Source organism: Danio rerio, chromosome 20 (assembly GCF_049306965.1).
Source record: "Danio rerio strain Tuebingen ecotype United States chromosome 20, GRCz12tu, whole genome shotgun sequence".
NCBI classification, from domain to species: domain Eukaryota; kingdom Metazoa; phylum Chordata; class Actinopteri; order Cypriniformes; family Danionidae; genus Danio; species Danio rerio.
Window position 1 is genome coordinate 42,694,379 of NC_133195.1, and position 22,300 is coordinate 42,716,678.

The window sequence follows — 22,300 nt, forward strand, 5'->3', positions numbered from 1 at the left end:
AGAGAAGCCACAGTCATTTACAATGTTTACAAAACCTTTTTATAAATTAACTCAATTTAAATCTTACCATGAGTACAAAAACACCACAATCATTCCCTCTTGTCTGACGTGGCAAAGGCTAAAATCGACAAAGCAAACAATTTTATTTTAGTATATTGTACAAAAGAATAACTGTTGTAAAAGCCAAATAATGACAATTCTTTCAGTTGATTCCTCACTGGAAAATCATATCCAGTCTTTTCAGTCCATGTCCCATGATCAACTTGGTAAGCAATTTTCCTGTAGACAAAACATATTAGTAGTAATATTGACAATAACAGCTCACCTCAACTTTAAAACACCATGCATAAAAAAGGCTAGATGAACATAGCCAGAAGTTCAGGAAACGGCTAAAGGAACGTAGCCAAAAGTGACAAAACTAAAACACACGATTTGGAAATAGATAGAAATGGCTATAGGAATGTAGTCATATATCACATAAAGGCTGAAACATGTCTTAGTTTGTTGATAGACCTAAAAATGGCCCTGTATTCCTCATCTCCAAATCCTGATTCATGCTCTGCATACATAGAGTCTAAAAACACCATCTCTCTTCGAAGCGGCATCATTATCTACAATTTTAAAGGTGTAAAAATATTTAATTTGAACATTATTTAATTCAATTTAATTCAATTCAGTTTTATTCAATTGCGCTTTTACATTGTAGATTGTGTCAAAGCAGCTTCAAATAAATGGTCATAGTAACTGGATCAGGGTAGTTTAGTTTTTAGTGTTTAAGTTCAGTTCAGTTTAGCTCAGTTCAGTGTGGTTTAAAGTCTGAGAGTCCAAGCACTGAAGAGCAAATCTATCGATGTGTAGCTCTACAGATCCTGAACCATGCAAGCCAGTGGCGACAGCGGAGATGGAAAAAAACTTCACCAACAGGAGAGTGAAGAAAAAAAAACCTTGAGAGAAACCAGACTCAGTTCGGCACGACCATTTTAATTTCTCCGCTGGCCAAAAGTCTTGTGTAGAGCTGCAGTGTCAGCGGTGGAGGCTGGAAGCTGGCCTCAGTGAAGACTCGTCTGTCCATTATTGCTTCTTTTAAGATTTTTCTGTGTTTTATTTTAAAAGAAGGTAATGATTCGCACTCAATTGCTTATTATTGTTTTATTTTTACTTTTTCTTACATTTTACGGGTGATAACAGACAAACAGACGTTTCGGCACAAAGCCTTCCTCAGTGTGTGACACATTCTCCAACTCCACCCTTTTATTCCATAGTCAATCACAGTGTGCAATTAGTTAAACCGTCACTCTCATTTCATTATCAATTAATCACACAATAACTTATAATCTTCACAGCAATGACAATAAACATTCTTCCCATTTCCGACCTCACTCCACAGAGATAAAGTGCATCAACCACCATCACTAATCAGGTGTACATAAATACAAAAAATTCTAACAGTTGACAATTTTTTGACAATCAAATTTTTTGTATTGATTATAAGTTATTGTGTGATTAATTGATAATGATTGCACACTGTGATTGACCATGGAATAAAGGGGTGGAGTTGGAGAATGTGTCACACACTGAGGAAGGCTTTGTGCCGAAACGTCTGTTTGTCTGTTATCACCCGTAAAACGTAAGAAAAAGTAAAAATAAAAACAGTAATAAGCAATTAAGTGCGAATCATTACCTTCTTTTGAATAATAGTAACGATCAGATTAACGCACCAAACCAAAGAAGTAACTAAAAAAAACGCAAGCGCGCAGGACTAACTTCAGTAACTCTGCACATGTGTTTTATTTTAGAAACACACACATTGCAATACCAATCATTTTATGCACTAGATACTTCAATATTTTCTTACACAGACAACGAAGTGGTCTGGTCCATTTGCATTTGTCCATGCTGGAAAGGCTAACAGGTCTTTCAAGTCTGCATCTTCCTAGAATTGATCAGGACAGTTATGTCCCTTAGTTTAGTTTTTACTTCTAACACAGTAAATACAGTACATACAGTACACTCACCGGTAATCCAGTAACAATGTTGTTAGGAGTTGTTTTCCACACAGGGAGAACAAAAAAGTCCTTAATGTATATGTCCTTGCCCTACATGAATGAAAAAGTTTTTCATTTTGAAAATTTGGATTAATATTATTGATTTACCAGTTGAATGTTATGTTTTATGGTACATACAATTTGCCGAGCCATTTCACAAATAAGCTTCATGCAGGCGTTTCCAATCTGCAATAAATACTCTGATAAGTCAATGTTTTTAATAAAAAAAAAAAGTTCTAATAAAAACAGACTGTTTACATGGGAGTCCATGTCCCTTAGCAATCCAAGACTCCAAAATTCTTCTCGAATAAGGCACACTTGGCCCTCCTTCACAAATATTTCACTGCCAGGCCGATTTCGCTCCAGCACATAATCAAGCTGTAATAATAAAAATATTAACAATAAATATGTGTGTGTGTGTTTGTGTGTGTGTGTAATGGTAATGTTTTACCAGTTTTTCTTGTAATGGATGCCAGTCCCTCTCCCAAGGCTTAGTAGGTTCACAAGCAGATTTTTCTGTAATTGGTACTGATGACTGAGGAGATGTGACAGATGATATGCCTGGTGATGCAGCAGTCATTTGTGCAGCCACAATATTTTCTGGCAGTGCTGTCAGTGGTCCTAAAAGTACATTAAAGCATCAAAATTAGAAGAGAACACATAATAATTAAAGAACAGAAACTTGACACTTAGCAACTGGAACGAACAGTCAAATTAACAAGTGACAAGTCCATGACCTTCTCTGTGGACAACGGATTTTCTATAAATACAAATAAACACATAAGTACAGTTAAGGATATAGTGCTGTATTTGTTACACAGTAAAGAAAATATTACCTAAAACAACCTGGCTGGGGTCATTCATGTGAATGTTTTTGTTGAATTCCTTGTTTATGTCATGAAGACGTTTCTCATTTTTTCTGACATTGTAATGGTGGATGATGTTTCGCAGTAGGAAAACATGTGTGGATGGCAATGCCATGTTCATAAAGTAGTTATTTTTCTTTAGCTTTGAAAAAAGCTGTTCTGCAGCCGGACTGTTTACTTTGCCAGCTAGTTGAGGCACAAGACGAAGCTTCCTCAGTGAATCATGAGGATCTTTTGTGTTGTCTTCGTGAAAGCGGTCATACAGAACATAGTGTTCTGCAAAACCAGTTATTGGGTGATCATCTGGATCTGGACTTTGTTTTTTTGCAGTGAGCCATGGCAGAGTTCCCTGTAATTTTTCTGATTTTGCTTTTGCAATGTTTTCAGTGGTTGGTTCGAGTAACCTTCCCTCGAAAGGTGTGAAAGTTATGGGTTGCCTCAAATTTGTGTGCGTGGACAGTCCACGAGCAAAGTCATATATAACAACATTAGGCAGATGCTTCCAAGACAGAAGCATATCTGCAAAATCCCGTGGACTTTCTGCTTGCAGATTACATTTTATACTGTAGACTATGCCACAAGGACACATGATGACAGCCCAACCTCCTGAAACAGACAAACATACAACAAAGATAAGCAAATTGTTAAGAATGCATAATCAAATACCATTGATGATACAGAGCCTTAAATGACCATTTGTTATGATGGACAGCAGTGACGTGAACCTTAACAATGTAGACTGAAAAACTTTACAGATGCAGCATATCAGAGTAAGGGGCATTTCTGCTCTGACCTTCTCACTCACTTTTCCCCCACTTTGATGTTAGTGTTATAAGAATGTGTTCTTTATAAACTATGTTGTGCCCTGTCCTGACATATGGTCCCCTGGACTTCACCCCTCAGCTGTATGGATGTGTCTTCACCATGCCCCTAATATATCCAATCAAGTCAACTTTGGGAAAGCCCTCTAAAGTGATATTGGGCTATACAAATTAAAATTGAGTAATATAAGCAGTGTGCCCTACAGTACATCATATTTTATGTTACTTTTTATTCATATTTAATTTATATTCCTTTTATGGATTTATTTAGACAATGAGTACACCATGAATTATATCATAAATTATATCAAGCATTTGATACTGCACACTTGTTTACCTAATTTTGTTTAACACAAAGAGTAATGATTTAAACACTCTTTTTGGATGGAGCCACAAAGTGCATGTATGTAGTAACAGCAAAAGAGAACAAAGTATGAGGTACAGTGTTACCAGATTGTTGTTTTCCATAAAAGTAATCGTCCAAAATCGATATAAATGATGCAATATGCAATAAATATTACCTCTAATAATACAATTGTATTCATAACTGCATCAATATTAAAGCAAATCAAGTGTTTCTCAAAATTTTAAAGGCTAACATTACATTGTAACTACAATTATTTTCCACGCCTTAAAAGAAACAAAAAGGGCACACATAACAGAAATTCTGCCTGTCTGATCACATTTTATTTATTTATTTAACACAAAACTAACCAAAAACTCCTTAATCTACCACACACACACACACACACACATATATATATATATATATATACATATACATACATATAGTTGAAGTCAGAATTATTAGCCCCCTTTCATTGTTTTTCTCCTTTTTTAAAAATTTCCAAAATGATGTTTAACAGAGCAAGGAAATTTTTTACAGTATGTCTGATAATATTTTTTTCTTCTGAAGAAAAGTCTTATTGAAAAAAAAAAGTTTTAAGGTCAAAATTATTAGCCCCTTTAAATTATATATATTTTTTCGATTGTCTACAGAACAAACCATCGTTATACAATAACTTGCCTATTACCCTAACCTGCATAGTTAACTCTTTAAATGTAACTTTAAGTAGTATAGAAGTGTCCTACTGTATATTAGCTAGTGGAACGATTAGTACAAGTGAATGGGTGAACAGTTTTGGACACTGCTAGTTTTTTCTAATTATTATTCCGTCATAAACGAATTCGTTTATTGAATTAATCACATTATTTACTCAGTAAGACATGACGCCATTTCATTCAATTCAGCGTTACATTACTTGTGTATTTTGTAGTGTAAATGGAGTCTTAAAGTAGTGTATATCTAGTAATCTGATATGACATACTCTGTAAAATATCTTGTTTCATGAGTATAAAAGCGCTTTGCGGTAAAAACTGACATTTGAAGTGCAAAATAAAATGCGAAAACAACTCTTACCTGTGAATGTATTTAAATCGACCCTAATTAAAACAACGAATCTGTGGTTCACCAAACGACTAGTAATGATTCATCAAGCAGGAAATATTTACCAGTCAAACAAAGATTTCATGAAAAATCGTTTTATTTTGCCCCAAAAACACCCGCGAAGGACATAAACTCCTTACTATTGCATTTTTCAACTCAAAGAAAAACTGAGCAAATCTGACCAATCACGTATCTGTAGAAACGTTGGAACGCGTTCGAATTCTTGGCAGACACCCAGTACAATCCAACTTTCGCCATTGCTTTATTTGACGAGTAACTAGTGAGTTGTACAAAGTTTGCTTTGTATAATTAGCTTTTCTTATATTACGGTTTATTAAGGCTAATCCACCATGTTATTTACCGTACTCGGAGTAATTGCTCTCTTCCTGGGAGAAAGAAACAACAGTTCCACCGTCTCAGGTCAAGAAGAAAGATTCGACCGTCCGGAAGGATTGGTCACGGTATCCTCCGTGACTAACAGTGATGGTAAATATTGTTGCGTGTTATAAGAACATGTAGCTCATTTTGTATACTGGACACTGGGTAGGGCACCCTTATTTTACCTTACTGTAAATATAAATTACAAAATAAGGTTTTTGTTAATAATATAGGCCTAATGAGCACTAATAAAACAGGCCTGAAGAAAGCTATGGTGTAAACACAGGGGGTGTCAAACATATGACACACAAACATGTCTAATATGATGCCAACAGCAATATAAAATAAGTTTTTGTTTTGTGTCTAGTAAAAATCAAAAATCAAATAACCCCACCCTCCCCCTAGCAGATTATTTAGCTTGTTTTACAGAAAATTCAGTTCATTTTGACCAATTTGACATATTTCTGAAAACAAGACAATATTTTTACTAGTCAAGAAAATGCTTCTTGATTTAATGTTTTGATATTTGGACTAGAAACAAGACAAAAACTAAGTAAAGTGTTTTTGCTTTGCATAAAGTTTTTCAATTATGCATTCGTAATCAGTAAAGACAAAATAATTTTCTCTGCTTTAAGATAGAAGGGTTAGTTCACCCAAAAATGCAAATTCTGTAATTAATTATTCACCCTCACGTCACTCCACAAACCCTTGAGATCCTCTTTCATCTTCTGAATACAAATGAAGATGTTTTAGATGAACTCTGAGCGCTCTCTCCTCCTGTATATACAGCAAGGTTCCTGACTTGCTCAAAGTACATAAAAATACCACAAAACATTCTCAAGCAGACCAAATGCCTACAGTGGTTTACTCTGTATATTATCAAGCTACGAGAATACTTGTGTATAAACAAATTAATCCAACAGAATTATTCTCTTCAGTGTTGGTATATTACATGCGTTCACAAACACTTTGCACTGATTAAACCCCTGAATGCCTGTGTATGGCTTCCTCTGTTTTTTGGAGGTTTTTGGTACTTTCTGGTCTCTGAATGGGTCTGGACCCTTCCTATCTATGGAGGAGCTCTCAGATTTCACCTAAAACATCTTTATTTGTGTTATGAATATGAACAGAAATAATGTCTACTGCCATACAAAATTAATAAATAAATATTACAACCCTCAATGTGATTTGAGTTTGACACCCCTGTTAGATCCCTTGTCTCTACTTGTAATTTGCTTGTAACTTGTAATTTTTTACCACTAAATCCTTTAGGAATATGTCCTAAAACACAATGCAGTGGTTTTAATGGACAACAAATGTTGATGTTTAATGTTTTAATGGTATTTATGGAGTAAAACATGAAATCTTTTCTCATAGGTTTTAGTTGTTTTTGCCAAGCTTACGGTTATTTTATTTATTGTTATATGATACAAAATATATCAGCTATAAAGTCATATTGACATGTATTTGTACAAAACAAATCATTAATTGCAAAGTGAATTTGATTATGAACAGTAATTTTTTGACATTTTTTATTTAATGACCAACAACTAATGTAGAAAGAAATAAACCTAAAAGTCACTTCATAATTGACAGCATTTGTTCATATCAATAATAAACACTGGATAAATATTATTCAAGTAAAACTAAAATCTGTTGTTTCGTATTATTCCTTCCTTTAGGTCGAGAAATCGGTGACTGGTGTAAAGAATCATCTTTGCATCTTGAGGAACAGATCAATGTTCAGATTGAGGAACCATCACTGAAGGAACCTGTTGATGGTCAGAGTGAAGAACAACCACCGGTAGAGCCCGACAGTGTTCCCGGTGAAGAACAACCACTGGTAGAGCCCGACAGTGTTCCCGGTGAAGAACAACCACTGGTAGAGCCCGACAGTGTTCCCGGTGAAGAACAACCACTGGTAGAGCCTGACAGTGTTCCCGGTGAAGAACAACCACTGGTAGAGCCCGACAGTGTTCCCGGTGAAGAACAACCACTGGTAGAGCCCGACAGTGTTCCCAGTGAAGAACAACCACTGGTAGAGCCCGACAGTGTTCCCGGTGAAGAACAACCACTGGTAGAGCCCGACAGTGTTCCCGGTGAAGAACAATCACTGGTAGAGCCCGACAGTGTTCCCAGTGAAGAACAATCACTGGTAGAGCCTGACAGTGTTCACGGTGATGATCAACCCCTAGTAGAGCCTGTGGATGGTCACAGTGAGGACACAGAGAGCTTCTCTGCTGAGCCCGGCTGTAGTCATGATGACCCTCCAAATGTGGTCTCTGCTGAGCCCGGCTGTAAAGATGACGTCGCTCAAGGTGCAACCTGTCAGACAGAGGGCTCTGTTCCACCTCAGCCAGAAGAGCTGAAGGATCAAGACACACACATTATTGGTAAGTTTACTACCATGACAGCCCAGTCACCCAACACACATGCATATTTTAGTAGTGCTGTCATTACTTTTATGCTTTAAACTGGCTTCAATACACATTTTGTTCAGGGATAGCTGATAACTAAGATGGAAATATATATAAAACTCAATCATAATCATATATATATAGGGAAGACAGAATAAAAAAGGTTTAGATGATGGGGTTAATTTTGCTGTGGTGACCCCTGATGGAGCAGGTAGTTTTACATGAAGACAGCACCGTCACTAATTCACACATTTTATTAACACTTACACCTGTCCTCAAGTCTTTACACTGGCTTCCAGTTACATTCATAATAGATTTTCAAGTATTATTACTTGTCTATAAATCACTAAATGGCCTAGGATCTCAATACATTACAGAAATGCTTACTGAATACAAACCTACTAGATTACTTAGATCTTATAAACTAGAAATTTAGACCTGGTGCAATGCAATCTGGGCTGCATCCAATGCTTTTTAATGGGCTCATGTAACCCCACCCCTAAACCCAACTGTCACAGTGATGTCACCAGCTCCATTTCAGTGCATTGTGTCTGACATTGCATCGCTGAGTGATGGAATCTCAGCTTGCATCATAAAGGCTGCAAGCAGATACTATTGCTTTTATTCCTGTTTATGTAAAGTACTTTGAATTGCCACTGTGTATGAAATGTGTTTTATAAATAAACTTGCCTTGTCTAACTTCTCTTCTTTGTCTTTTCACAGAGATCAACTCACATCACTATGAAATTGGTGCTGAGCTGGGCAAAGGAAGTTATGGAACCGTCTTCGCAGGAACCCGTTTAGAAGATGGCCTTCCGGTGGCTGTAAAAATAGCAGATTTCAAGATTGAGCGATACATCTTTGTTGTAAGTAGTCTGAGCTCTTTGCTCTGATTAATTGTGTCTATTTTAAACATGTCATATTAAAAGTGCTGTATGTAAGTTTTTGACTCTTCTAAAGCACAAAAATACCAAAATATGTTTGCAGATATTTTAGAAACATGCTAAGTAAACAAAAGTCAGTTATTTTCCTTTAAAAAATGTGTCTGTCTTTGTTTTGTTCTCTATAATCTGCCCACTGCTTTTAATGAAATACATCAACAGTTTTAACTGGAAATAACTTTTCAAATAATCTGAACAACTTTCTTTCTGTCTTTCTTCTAGCCGGGGTTTAACCATCCACTTCCAGCAGAGATTGCTCTGCACTTTCTTGCAACTAAAGGTCCCAAGGTCAAAGAACTCGTTCAGCTTCTGGACTGGAAGGTGGAGGATAACCGCTACTTTATGGTCCTAGAGCGGCCCATACCCTCTGTGAGCGTAACGGAATTTTTAAGAAGCCACAGAGGCAACATCGAAGAAGACGTGTTACAGAAAATCATGTTCCACACAACAATTGCAGCTGACACATGCATCAAACGTGGAGTGCTTCATCGCGATATTAAGCCTGACAACTTGCTGATGAACCCGCAGACCAATGAAGTTAAACTGATTGACTTCGGGTGCGGTGACCTCCTAATGAAGTACTATTACACAACTTATTTGGGTAAGTAAATCCCTCAAAGCTCCGAGGAGCTCTTGTGATGGGTCAAGGGTCATTCACATGAGACTCTTGAAACATCCGTTGTTGTTTATCTATACCAGGGGTGCCAAAGCACAGTCCTAGAGGGCCGGTGGCCTACAGAGTTTAGCTCCAACCTGCTTCAACACAGCTGACAGAAAATGTCTCGTATACTTAGTGAGAGCTTGATTAGCTCATTCAGTTGTGTCTAACTGGGGCTGGAGCTAAACTCTGCAGGACACAGATCCTCCAGGACTGGGTTTGGGCACCCCTGATCTACACTGTTTACATTTTCTGAAGGAAATTTAGATGTTGTGCTAATGGAAACAAAATCTCTTTCTTTCAGGCACATTCCAGTTTAGCCCTCCCGAGGCTAAAACGGCTGGCTATTACTATGCCGAGCCAGCGACAGTGTGGTCACTCGGGATTCTTCAATATGTCCTGATGTTCAAAAAATTTCCAGACAACCATGACCTCCTCAAGTTGAATGACAGAAATTTACACCAACACGGAAGGTCAAAAGGTGAGATCTTTACTTCAGCTAAAGATGGTTGTGTAGGACATTTTTAATGTCAATGAAAAAAGCATGTATAAACTTTAAGGTAATATTTACATGTATCTCTTCCTTTCTTTTTCTACACAGAATGCAGCGATTTCATCAGCGGTTGTCTGCAGACACTGCCCTGGTCTCGGTATAAGCTGAATGCACTTCGTGCCCATGACTGGTTTAAGGTAATTTTGAGGATTTTGTCATCAGTCAAATGAATCTGTCATGAGCTGAGTTTCCATCCTAATGTGAAGCACATCTTTTCAAAGTTCACTAAATATATTTATCTTATAATTATAAATGTGAATTATGAGCAAATGATTTTCATCAAGTTGGTCGAGCGGCTGAACTGTAGTATTGGTAACCTCGTAGCCAACGGTTTAACAAGGGAGGAATAATTGAGAAATGCTCGCTACATCAAACTTAATTTGACAAATGAATTCCCTTATGAACTCTTTTCACACGAGTCCAAAATGACCTCAAGTGAGCATAAAAACGTTTTGTGAATAAAGGGATTTTTATTTGAAACTTGTTCCTCATGTGATACTTAATAAAAGGTGCATTAACACAGGCTGATGGAAACCCAGCTAATGTCAGATGACAGTCTTGTGTTGTTAAGTTTCCTTTTTTAACAATTTTGTTTTAATTATGTTACAGAGAATTGTAAAAAAGATCTAGCATTTGACAAAGGACCACTTCCAGAATCTCCCAGTTCAGTGCTGGATTCGGCTAAAAACTCCAGCAGCTCCAACCAAAATAGAAGAAGCTGAGGATTTTGAGCCAACCACACCACCATAGTCCTTTAGCTAAACATAACTTTATCCAGAGAGCTGAACATAGTTTGGTCCTGCAGTGTCATAGCTCTTATTTCAACATTTACACTGGCTCTAATTAAAATTCATGTAAATTACAAAAATTATAAAAAATGATAAAGCACTTTACAGTTTAGACCTTCATATAGTGTACACAGCCCTTCTTACACTTTAATATCAGCTTTTGCTTTAACTCTTACACTTCCACATGCTAAAATAAAATGTATAATAAAATAATAAAAAAAAAAATCTCAGTCGTTCCCAGTCCAGGTCCATATATTTTGGGTGTCACTCTCTAAAAAATGTAATTTGAGCCAGAGGAGAGAGACTCCTGACCAATGATTACTGGGATCAACTGATATATATACAGGGTTTCCAATGAGCATTATCACTCACCAGCCAATCTGGCCACAAAACTGGAAAAAAAAAAAAAAAAATTTAAAAAGTAAAAAAAAAAAAAAAAAGAATTATAATAATAAAATTAAAAAGTGGAATTATTTTAATAAAAAAAAAATCAATAATAAATAAAACAATAAAAAAACTGCCCATATTGAAATATAAATCTATAACTGGCCATGTTTTTGACCAATCAGAAATTCTTCTAAAAACAACAAAAAAATAATAATAAATAAAACATTAAAAAAAAAGTAAGTTATGTTATTTATTACTCATCCTCATGTTCATCTTCAGAACTATTTTTACTAGTTTTATCTTTATCTTAGAGCTTCCTCATCCAGACTCAAAGTCTACAAAAACCTCCTCAAAACAGATCATATGCCTTCACATAAAACAAACTTTATTCAGTTTCTTCTCCTCAGTGTGATGATAGGGCACGCGTTCACAAGCACTGTGCAGTGACATATACCCCACTGGATGCCTGCGCGACTTCCTCTCTGACTTCCTCTCTTAAAAAATACACAGGCGCATCCAAGGTTATATGTCAGAGGCGCAACACGTGAACGCGTGCCCTATACTGACACTGAGGGAAGAAATTGTTGAATAAAGTTATTTTTGTTTTATGTGCACAAAGTTTTCTCATAGTCAGGAATCTTGCTGTCTATGAAGGATTAAGGAGCTCTCAGATTTGACTAAAAGATCTTCATTATTTTCAGTCAAATATCTTCATTTGTGTTCTGAAGAGGAATAAAGTTACGACCTTTAGTATTTGCTTTGATATTGTCCTCATATACAGCCTTCTTTAGTCTAATGTTTTGCTAACGTGCTATATGATTGATGGTTGGAGGACATCATTTATTGACTAGTGATTTTGTATGTAGTTGTAGTTTATGGTGAGTGATAATCCAAACCCTGTATATATAGGTGGCGAAGTCCGTTCCTCCACGTGGTGCCACTGGAAACTGCCCATCTTGAAGGTGGTGCTGAGCTGAACACGGACAAAAACTGACATTAGTCTGGGGCGACAAGCCTCACAACTGATGACAATTATCAAATTTGTTCTGAAGTTTGAAATAAAGTCACATTTGTCAAAAATAATTATTTCTTCTCTTTTTTAAAGGCTGATTACTGCTGATTACTGTGTGTTTCAACTGAGATCATTCAGGGACAAACATGACAATGTTTGTAGATTTAACAAAGATTAGCTGGATTTAATGTCACTGAGCTGAATGTGTTTGAAGTAAAAGCATACATGTGATTGCATCTGAGAACTAATGCACTGTAAAAATGCTTTCCTTCCCAGCCACAACCCAGCACCATGCTGGAAAACACTCATACACTCTCATTCACAAACACACTCATTCACTACAGCCAATTTAGTTTATTCAATTTACTTACTGTATACTGCATGTGTCTGGACTGTGGAGGAAATTGGTGCACCCGGAGGAAACCCACACGAACACAGGGAGAACATGCAAATTCCACACAGGCCCAGCCAGGACTCGAACCAACGACCTTCTTGCTGTGGGGTGACAGTGCTGACTGAGCCATCGTGCTGCCCCTAATTCTAGTTATATTATATTATGTTGTATTATATTTTATACCATTCTGCCAGCAAAGGGTTTGCTTCTGCTGCCTCACACTAAGGGAAAGCCCCGCAATTGACTGCTGAAGTTTTCTGTGTGGGGTGTCTTGATTGCCATGAGATGAATCTGGCATCCCTGTAGACGTAAAACACAACGAATCATCTTAGTGTTTGAATTTGTATTCTTTGATCAAATGTACTTTTAAGCTTACCACCAGTTGCCCATCACCGTGACACCACTTCATCTGTGCAATGTAAGTCTTTAATTCAGCTAGTCTTGCACTTTCTTCCAGGAGTCTCTGCCAAGTCTGATAAACAGTGTTATGCACAAATCAGGTATAAACGTACAGATAGCAGCAGGCCAAGTTCACACCACAAAACAACATAAAAACCTACCTTCAGAAATCTTGTGAAAACTGACCGATGTAGAGAGACTTTGTTTGTGATACCACCACATTGCATGCAATGTAAGTAATTCTACCGGTGTTGTAACAAACAAATAATACGTTAAGACCTAAAAAAATGAAGAATATTACAAACACTTTGATTACCTGCTTTGGCAGGCTGATCTCATCAGCATGTAGGTCTGTAGAGTTGATGATAACATTATGATGGCAACTGGCATATAGGTATTAGAAACCTGCCCAGCTACTGACCACATAAAAGGGGTTTCTTCGACCTGAAAGTTTCACTCGAATACAAGGGCAAAAAACAGTGTGCAAATGATGTTCTGGAGACAGAAACCTTCTGACCAGTTGACCGAAAAGAGAAAACAATAGACACAGCCGTGCTGTGAAACTGACTATTTGCGCTACTTTGGAGACAGGCAGGGCTCAGGAAACTAAGACATTTTGAGGTCTGTTACACCTGTTAATTTGCATAAACTTTTTCTCTTTGAGGTAAGTTAGGATTATCAAATTTGTTTCTGAATAGCAGAATAATGAGAGATTTTTTTTTTGAGAAATAGAAATTTTCTTGAAAGTCAAGTTTACATACAATAAGATTATTATGCTTCTGACAAAGCTGAGATGATGGTTTGAAGGTTTTGGAAGTTTCTGATTGGCTAATTGACAACATTTGAATTAATTGGAGGCACAATTGTAGAACAGTATTTAAGGAAAACCTCAAACACACTGCTTCATTGTGTGACAACATGGGAAAATCAACAAGCCAGAATCAACAAAAAAGCCAGATTACAATTTGCTAAGTTACACTGGGAAAAAGATTAATTTTTCGAGACATGTCCTGTGGTCTGATGGAACTAAGATTGTTTGACCATAATGACCAGTGTTACATTTGGAGGACAAAGGGACTACAGTTTAAAAGCAAAGCTAAAAAATATACCAAGAAAATGTAGGTAAACTTTTAAAATTAAGAGAATTTTGTTAAAAATCTGCGGATTTATGCGGAATGATTTTGGGAGTATCATAACTAAAAACCTAATATATTAAATAAAAATATTAGCTTTTTAACTTTTTTTAATGTCTACAATGCAGATCCAATTAGATCCATTTTATTTGGTAAACAAAGCAAGTCTCTCAAACTACTAAAAGGCAGAAAATATTACGTTAAAACTGTAAATAAATCATATGAACATTTTCATATTAGCTATTAATTATACTAAAATAAAAAAATGAATAAATATAAATTTACACATATTTGCACATGTAAATAAACAGAATCAATGATGGGCTAAATATCTGTGTAATTCTGCACGCGCAGATTCCGTGTGGGCCTAAATAATATAATAACACTAATACTGAAATGGTTAAGGCGTTTTAGAATGACCAAATCAACATTGCAGATGTTTTACAATGTGCTCAGCCTGCTGGGTAGTCCATTCACTCACATCTGTATCATCATTTGATCTCTTATAACAAAATCACAGTTTTTAATGCACATACTGGAATTTGTTTGGTAAAAGTGTTTCCATCGTATTTCATGCGCATCTTTTCTTATCGAATAAAAAGTTTATTCTACTCAGTTATGGCCATAAATTTTTATGCAATTAAAAAAAAAAACCTATGCACATCTTGCTGTTTCTATTAAACGTTTTTTATGGGCATATCTAAAATGCGCATAAAATAGGTGGATGGAAATGTAGCTACTGAAACAATGGCTTGCAAAAGTATTCATGCCCGTTTGAACTTGTCCACAATTTCTCACACAAACATAAATATATTTATTGGAATGTTATTTGAAATACTAACACAAAGTGGCATACAATTGTGATGCAGAAAGAAAATTATACACAAGTTCAACTTTTTTTTTTAAATAAAAACTGAATAGTGCAGTGTGCAAAAGTATTCAGCTCCCCTGAGTCAATTCTTTAAATAATATTCCACCTTTTGCTGCAATCCGCTTGTTAAGTGTGACGTCATGCGGAGCGGTTTCCGGGTCCAAGCGCTCTATTCAACTGAATGGGGAGATTCATGAAATGGTAATAATAAACGTTTACAAAGCGATTTAATACTTTCGAAAGTCACGATTGCAATATATATGTCCGTGCCTAATATCCAATGGCCAGAAAGTAATTCATTTTTTTATAAATTGTTAAAATTTTGGTATTTGTTATGCAGCAAGCCCAGAGATTGTTGTGTACACTATGACTTTATGTAAAATTAACTTTAATGTGTGATATGAATAAAAAGTGATCATAAACGAACAATTTCTCAACTCAAATGAATGGCGGCTTAGACCCGGAAACAGTATTACATACGTCACAAACACGTCAACACTTAACAAGCGGATTACAGCGGCAAGTCTTTTGAGGTATGTCTAAAGGTTTCTACTAGCTTTGCACATCTAGACACTGAAAACTTTGTCCATTCTTCCTTCCAAAACAATTCAAGCTAAGTCATGTTTGAGAAAATAAAAAATAAGCAGCTCAGCTCTCAGAACATAGTAAACATAGAAAGTGTATTTATGCACGCACACTATAATTTATTTGCACAGGCTTATCTAAAGTGTTAATGCTGCCAACTAATGATCAACAGTAAAAATGAAATGTTTTACTTCTTTCCAACAGGGAAAAACACCAACAATCCAGAATGCATGATTATTTGTTGTCAAGGCTTTAAAATCTAAATAATTCATTATAATGGAAATCAATGCAGCAAAAACAGCCACAAACAAAATGAAAGGGTAGTCAATCTGAACAGTACACAAGGGTTAACGTAGCATTTAACTGCAATCATTAATGTGCTTGTAAACATTACAAATGTATGCATCATATAAAAATATTGTACATACTTCACACTTGGTGGCATGGGCTCGAGCATGCATCACACTTAGGACAGGTTTAATAGTGATCAGCTCCTGGAGAACAGGCAGGACACCAGCAGCCATCTCCAATGGCCAATATATGGATTTGTATCTCCCCCCTGTACATATTTAGGGCTTTCATTAGGAATCAGTGGTGACACACTGCAATCTACATCCCCTCTTCATCTAGTTTGGAAGATGTTACCCTCGCTGCTGTCCACATTAAGTCCCCACATGTGCACTTTCCCTGTATAAAAGACAAATAGAGTTGAAACCAGAAGTTAACATACACTTTAAAAAGAAACATAACCATTTTTTTTTTAATTTCTGATGTCAAATAATACAAAACCTTTACTATTTTAGGTGCGTTAGGATTTCCTAAATGATTTACATTTGCTAAATGCCAAAATAATGAGAGAGCATTTTTTGAGAATGTTTTATTAATTTCTAGACAGTCAAAAGTTGACATATTTTTTCTTGGTATTTTTTTAGCTTTGCTTTTAAACTGTATAACTTTGCTCAAGTGTTTTGGGTATCCTTCCACAAGCTTCTCACAATAGTTTAAAGGAATTTTGGCCCATTCCTCCTGAAAAAATTGGTGTGAGTTAGATTTTTAAGCTGTCTTGCAAGCTTTTTCAACTCTGCCCACAAATTTTCTATAGGATTGAGTTCAGGGCTTTGTGATGGCCACTCCAAAACATTCACTGTGTTGTCATTAAAGCACATTTTAACTAATATGGCAGTATGCTTAGGGTCATGGTCTGTTTGGAAGACCCATTTGTGGCCAGGTTTTAATTTCCTGTCTTGTCTTGAGATGTTGCTTCAGTATTGTTACATAATGTTCTTTCTTCATGAAGCTATCTATGCTTTGAAGTGGGCCGGTCCCTCCTGCAGCAAAACAGCCCCACAACATGATGCTGCCGCCCTCATACTTTAAAGTTTGGATGGTGTTCCTAGGCTTGTAAGCTTTCCCCTTTGTCCTCCAAATGTAACACTGGTCATTATGGCCAAACAGTTCAATCTTAGTTCCGTTAGACCACAAGACATGTCTCCAAAAATTATTCTTTTTCCCAGTGTGATTTAGCAAATTGTAATCTGGCTTTGTTGTTGATTTTCCCATGTTGTCACACAAGGAAGCAGTGTGTTTGAGGTTTTCCTTAAATACTATTTTACAGTTGTGCCTCCAGTTAACTAAAAAATTGTCAATTAGACAATCAGAAACTTCCAAAACCTTCACACCATCATCTCAGCTTTTTCAGAGGCATAATAATCTTATTGTATGTAATCTTGACTTTCAAGAAAATTTATAACAATTTCTCAAAAAAATAAATAAATCTCTCTTATTATTCTGCTATAAAGCATACAGATACAAATTTGATAATCCTAACTTACCTAAAAGAGAAAAAGTTTAGTCACATTAACATCTGACTTTTAAATGGTTTTTGCCTTTTTATACAGTATATGTAAACTTGAAGGAAATCAAGGTTTGACATACATAGTTGTTTTTGTGACAACGTATTGGTCAGGTTATTTAATTCAATTCAATTCAATTCAATTCAGCTTTATTTGTATAGCGCTTTTACAATGTCGATTGTGTCAAAGCAGCTTCACATAAATCAGGGGTCTCAAACTCGCGGCCCGCGGGCCATTTGCGGCCCTCAGTGCAATATTTTGTGGCCCGCGCCGACCGCTGTACACTGACAGAATCAGCGGAGCGGGGAGAGAGAGCGATCCCCGCTCCGCTGATTCTATCTGTACACAGCGGTCACTGGCATTCCCCGCCCGCCGTTTAAACAAAGGGGCGGGGATGCCGGTGGCGTCACCACGTACCCCGCCCCTTTGTTAGACGCTGTGACGGGAACTCGCGCCGGCCAGAACCAAGGTAAGCTGTTCCCGCCCCTGCCTGCCACCTTAGCTACCTAGCTACAGCCTGCGTCTTACAGGGCTCAAAATTGCGACCATTTTGGTCGCATATGCGCCCGAAAATTAATCTATGCGACCTCATAATATATTTGGGCGCATTAGTGCGACTGCAGATAATGGTTGTAGTGCGACCTGTTTTGATTTTTTGTAAAAACGTGCTGAATCGCTCTTCCCTGCCGCTATATTGGTTCATATTAGCTGTCAATCACTCAAGCTATTCCGCTGTCAGATGACAGGGAAGGAGCTTTTATGACCACGGGAAATGCAAACGGCTGAAGAGTAAAAACTTAAAGCACACAGGTTTGCAAACCCCACCTAAAATTGAGGTGCAGATGAGAGCGATCATGACACGTCACGTGGTGAATAATAATCCACCAGCTGAGATCAATCGAGTACGCGCTTCTTGGAGAAGGTGCCCGAATCTCATGCGTTGCATTCACTGCGTGTTCAGCGCAAATGTCCGCTAAAAGTCAAATCTACTACTGTACATATCATCGCCAAAGCAGCTCGCATTTACTAAGTTTACACTGAAACTGCGTCTCATAACAAACAGCGGTATTACGCCGGTGGTATTCGCAAGAATCTTGCGCTGCCTGCTTATAAATTGGGTCGGCTGACTTGCCAGCTTTTCCACAAACATGAAAAGACAAAAGACTGAACCTTTAAATTGACACAAACTGAAACCAAAACTTTTAAAGAGTGATAGAAGTGAGACTTTACTTTCTTTCTTTTGTCTATTCTTTTTTGAGGTGTATATTATTATTATTTTTATATACTGATGACTGCTTTGCAGCTTTCATCATTGAATTGAATGATTTATTATAATCTTTTGTTTGTTTTGTAGCAGAAATATTATTTATTAAATTGACATGCATATAAAAACAGCAGTACAAAATAAATATTTCTTACTGCAATGCTTCATTTTTGTTTGATGCAAACTATACAATTATTTTTCATAAAGTAACAGACTTTTTATAGCAGATAACCTACATTCATGCACATTCAAGGCAGTATCATAATGAGAAATGTAATTCATTTTTACTATTATTGTCATTTTCATCATCATTAATATTCTATAATTATTAGACATTCATTTTGGAATTATTGCACACAAATATCAATGTCTTCGCAGCATTAGTTAGATAGTTGTTTCTGGTTTTTGTCAGTCCTATTGATGTTGTTTTAAAATACAATAAATCCTTTAAAAAGCAACTTGGAGCGGTGCTCATTCAGTTTTGGTGGGTGCTCCTAAATTTTTTCTGGTGCTCCTAAATATTTGAAGTTGGGAGCACCGGTGCTACCAAGTAAAAAAGTTAATTTCTAGCCCTTTCTTATATATATTATAGGTAGATACAGACTGGTACAGACTGATGTGACTGGAGTGGGGTGGGGGTGTTTTATTTATACATATATACGCCTTTTTTTAGGTGAGGGAATAGAAGTTTTGAGTGAGTTCCCCCACTTTTTTCCCTAGGACTTGGCCTTTTTGGGAGCACATATTTGTGTGAGAAGTTATTCTCCACCTTGAACTTCAATAAGTCAAAGTACAGGTCTAGACTTGATGATCATCTTCAAGCCATACTGAGGGTCTCAACTGCTTCCGCTCTAAAGCCAAATGTGGTTCAGATTTGTGAGAAGCAGCGCTGTCAAGTCTCTGGCAGCAAGGAGTAGGCAAAAGATGCCATGTTCAGAAGAACTGTTCATAATCTTCACTCAATGTTCTATTAATGTTCAGGACACTTCATGTTCAGAAGAAATAATTAAGACTGTTAATAATGACATTTGAGGAATTTTTTTTTGTGAAATCCCTTATGCGGCCCAGCCTCACCCAGACTTTGCCTCCTGCGGCCCCCAGGTAAATTGAGTTTGAGACCCCTGACATAAATGGTCATAGTAACTGGAACAGTGTAGTTTAGTTTTTAGTGTTTAAGTTCAGTTCAGTTTAGCTCAGTTCAGTGTGATTTAAAATCATTAATGAGAGTTCAAACACTGAAGAGCAAATTCATCGATGCGTAGCTCTACCAATCCTGAACTATGCGAGCCAGTGGCGACAGCGCAGAGGGAAAAAAACTTCACCTGATAGGAGAGTGAAGAAAAAAAACCTTGAGAGAAACCAGCTGAGCTGGCCTCAGCGAAGACTCGTCTGTCCCTAGAGCGTCACTGGAATCAGTCTCATGTTCTCCACTCCCCACGACCATCAGCGCAGCAGCAGCTCAGAATACGGCCTGGTCCCGGATATGGAAACCTTGGGATCATCTCGTCGCTGGTCTTGGATCCAATCAGTGACTCCGCAAAATCTGAGGACCTCAGAGTTGAGTATCCCCAGGTGGAAATAGAGGACAGAGAGAATAATTACCGTAGCTGCTGTTCATAGTGTATATAAACAAGATGCAGAAGCCTGTGTGGAAACCCGCTATGTGATGCATTGAGTGTATGCTTTACTAAACAGATAGGTCTTAAATCTAGTATTGAACTAGGAGAGTGTGTCTGAGCTTCGGATGTTATCAGGAAGGCTATTCCAGAGAGTAGGAGCCATAAAGGAGAAGGCTCGACCTCCTTTACTCGACTTTGCTATTCTAGGTACTACACTGTAAAAAATAAACGTTATTTTACAGGTAATTGTCTGTATTTTTTTACAGAATTTTTCAGTTTTTTCATTATACAGTAAAATACCTGTTGTTTTACAGATATGTTCTGTAATAAAAAAATCTTACATTAAATTTACAGTTATTGCTTGTATTTTGGTATTACATTCTTTTTCTGTTTTTAAAGGAAATGTACTGTATTTTAAGAGAGTAACATGTAATTTTACGTTATTATTTACAGATTATTCCTGTAAAAATAAACTGTAAAAATAAATGTTATTTTACAGATAATTGTCTGTATTTTTTTACTGAATTTTCCTGTTTTTTCATTATACGGTGAAATATATTTTTTTACAGATATTTTCTGTATTTAAAAATTCCAACATTTAATTTACAGGTAATTGTTAGTATTTTGGTATTACATTTTTTTTCAGGTAGCGCAGTGGGTAGCACGATTGCCTCACAAGAAGGTCGCTGGTTCGAGCCTGTTCGAGGCTCACATGCAATTTTTATACAATAGCTCATTCAAATAAATATTTGTAAACAAGGTTGGCACTGCAGTTGCTGAATAAATTATAGCAAAGCTGCTAAAAATGCAATATGGTGAGCATGTTGGAATGGGTTTCATGTGCTCCACATGTTATACCATGTGTTAGACTATTTGTCCAACTTTAACTGCCAGCTGTTCACAGGATAACGTGTCATCTCGAACAAGTCTCCACAAGTGGTCACATGAACTTCATTCATGGTCACATGTGATGATTATGTGGATTAACGTGACTTTTCTGTAGCCTGTTAAAGTGAAGATTAAATTGAAGTTATAAATGTCAAATAATAGCCTAGTATTTTAGGCCACATACTGTACAGTATATGCACTGTAAAATACAAAAAAATGCTCATTTTAATTATTACATTTATTTTCTATAATATTTATGATGTATGCCATTATACTTTTCTCCTAGTGACTAACCACACATATTACTTGTGTATGCATGTTGTGACCTGTAAACATTTTTTCTAATCAATCTTTACAGTTGCAATGTGAAGTCAACAAAAAGTTAACTAAACATATGATAGCAGGGTGTAATCGGGCCGAGCTCGGCTGCCCTTCGGCGCCTCCGGCTCTTACTCTTACTTGCCTCGGTTTTACTTATATGAGAGAAAGCTCTTTTCTTTTATTTTTTTAACATTAGTACTTGTTAACTACTAATTATCTGTTGTGAGGACAAGTGTCTATACCACGCCACTGATAAAGAGATTGAAAAATGCATGACATGGTGGCTACAACTTGCTCCTGACAGGGATGGAGGAAGGAGGGAAGAAGAGAAAGCTACATCACTATTCTATTCTGTTTTATTTTTTAAACAACATTTTATGTGTATTAAGATTTTCCCTGATACTTGAGCAATTTGTTTCTTTTCATTTGCATTTATATATATATGAAATGTGTGTGTGTGTGTGTGTGTGTGTGTGTATGAAATGTATAATCATCTCACTCATGTCTTGCTGTTTGTGCAATTTATTCTGTTCAAGTTTATTTAAAAATAAGTTTGTCTTTATACTTCTGCAATTTTATATATATATATATATATATATATATATATATATATATATATATATATATATATATATATATATATATATATATATATATATT

The 22,300-nt window shown here is 36.5% G+C and overlaps 3 protein-coding genes across 6 annotated transcripts in view; 2 read left to right on the top strand and 1 right to left on the bottom strand.

Annotated features, from left to right (window-relative positions):
- The window catches only part of esco2 (establishment of sister chromatid cohesion N-acetyltransferase 2), a 365,881-nt gene that overhangs the window by 66,403 nt on the left and 277,178 nt on the right, over nucleotides 1-22,300 (top strand). The gene's annotated exons all lie outside the window — the stretch shown is intronic.
- LOC141379407 (uncharacterized) lies at nucleotides 219-22,041 on the bottom strand. 4 transcript variants are annotated; one of them, XM_073933592.1, is made up of 11 exons: nucleotides 13,084-13,179; nucleotides 12,891-13,007; nucleotides 12,685-12,808; nucleotides 12,198-12,274; nucleotides 2,882-3,517; nucleotides 2,497-2,666; nucleotides 2,304-2,423; nucleotides 2,184-2,231; nucleotides 2,016-2,096; nucleotides 1,781-1,933; nucleotides 219-1,094 (listed from the first exon to the last, which is right to left on the bottom strand). In XM_073933592.1, exons 2-10 carry the CDS (start codon nucleotides 13,003-13,005, stop codon nucleotides 1,841-1,843), a joined length of 1,464 nt encoding a protein of 487 aa, XP_073789693.1. In that variant the 5' UTR covers nucleotides 13,006-13,007; nucleotides 13,084-13,179; the 3' UTR covers nucleotides 219-1,094; nucleotides 1,781-1,840. The 4 variants fall into 4 exon arrangements, with proteins under 4 accessions (XP_073789693.1, XP_073789694.1, XP_073789696.1 ...); XM_073933595.1 differs by lacking the exons at nucleotides 219-1,094; nucleotides 1,781-1,933; nucleotides 2,016-2,096; ... (2 more) ...; nucleotides 2,497-2,666; nucleotides 2,882-3,517 and adding exons at nucleotides 5,259-7,922; nucleotides 8,710-8,796; nucleotides 16,124-16,254; nucleotides 16,341-16,382; nucleotides 20,161-22,041; XM_073933594.1 differs by lacking the exons at nucleotides 219-1,094; nucleotides 1,781-1,933; nucleotides 2,016-2,096; ... (2 more) ...; nucleotides 2,497-2,666; nucleotides 2,882-3,517 and adding exons at nucleotides 6,936-7,922; nucleotides 8,665-8,796; nucleotides 16,124-16,254; nucleotides 16,341-16,382; nucleotides 20,161-22,041.
- Nucleotides 5,167-11,493, top strand: LOC108180288 (uncharacterized). Its single transcript, XM_073933591.1, has 7 exons — nucleotides 5,167-5,665; nucleotides 7,240-7,950; nucleotides 8,698-8,840; nucleotides 9,138-9,516; nucleotides 9,878-10,054; nucleotides 10,175-10,263; nucleotides 10,736-11,493. The coding sequence occupies exons 1-7, from the start codon at nucleotides 5,530-5,532 to the stop codon at nucleotides 10,754-10,756; spliced, it is 1,656 nt and encodes a 551-aa protein (XP_073789692.1). The 5' UTR covers nucleotides 5,167-5,529; the 3' UTR covers nucleotides 10,757-11,493.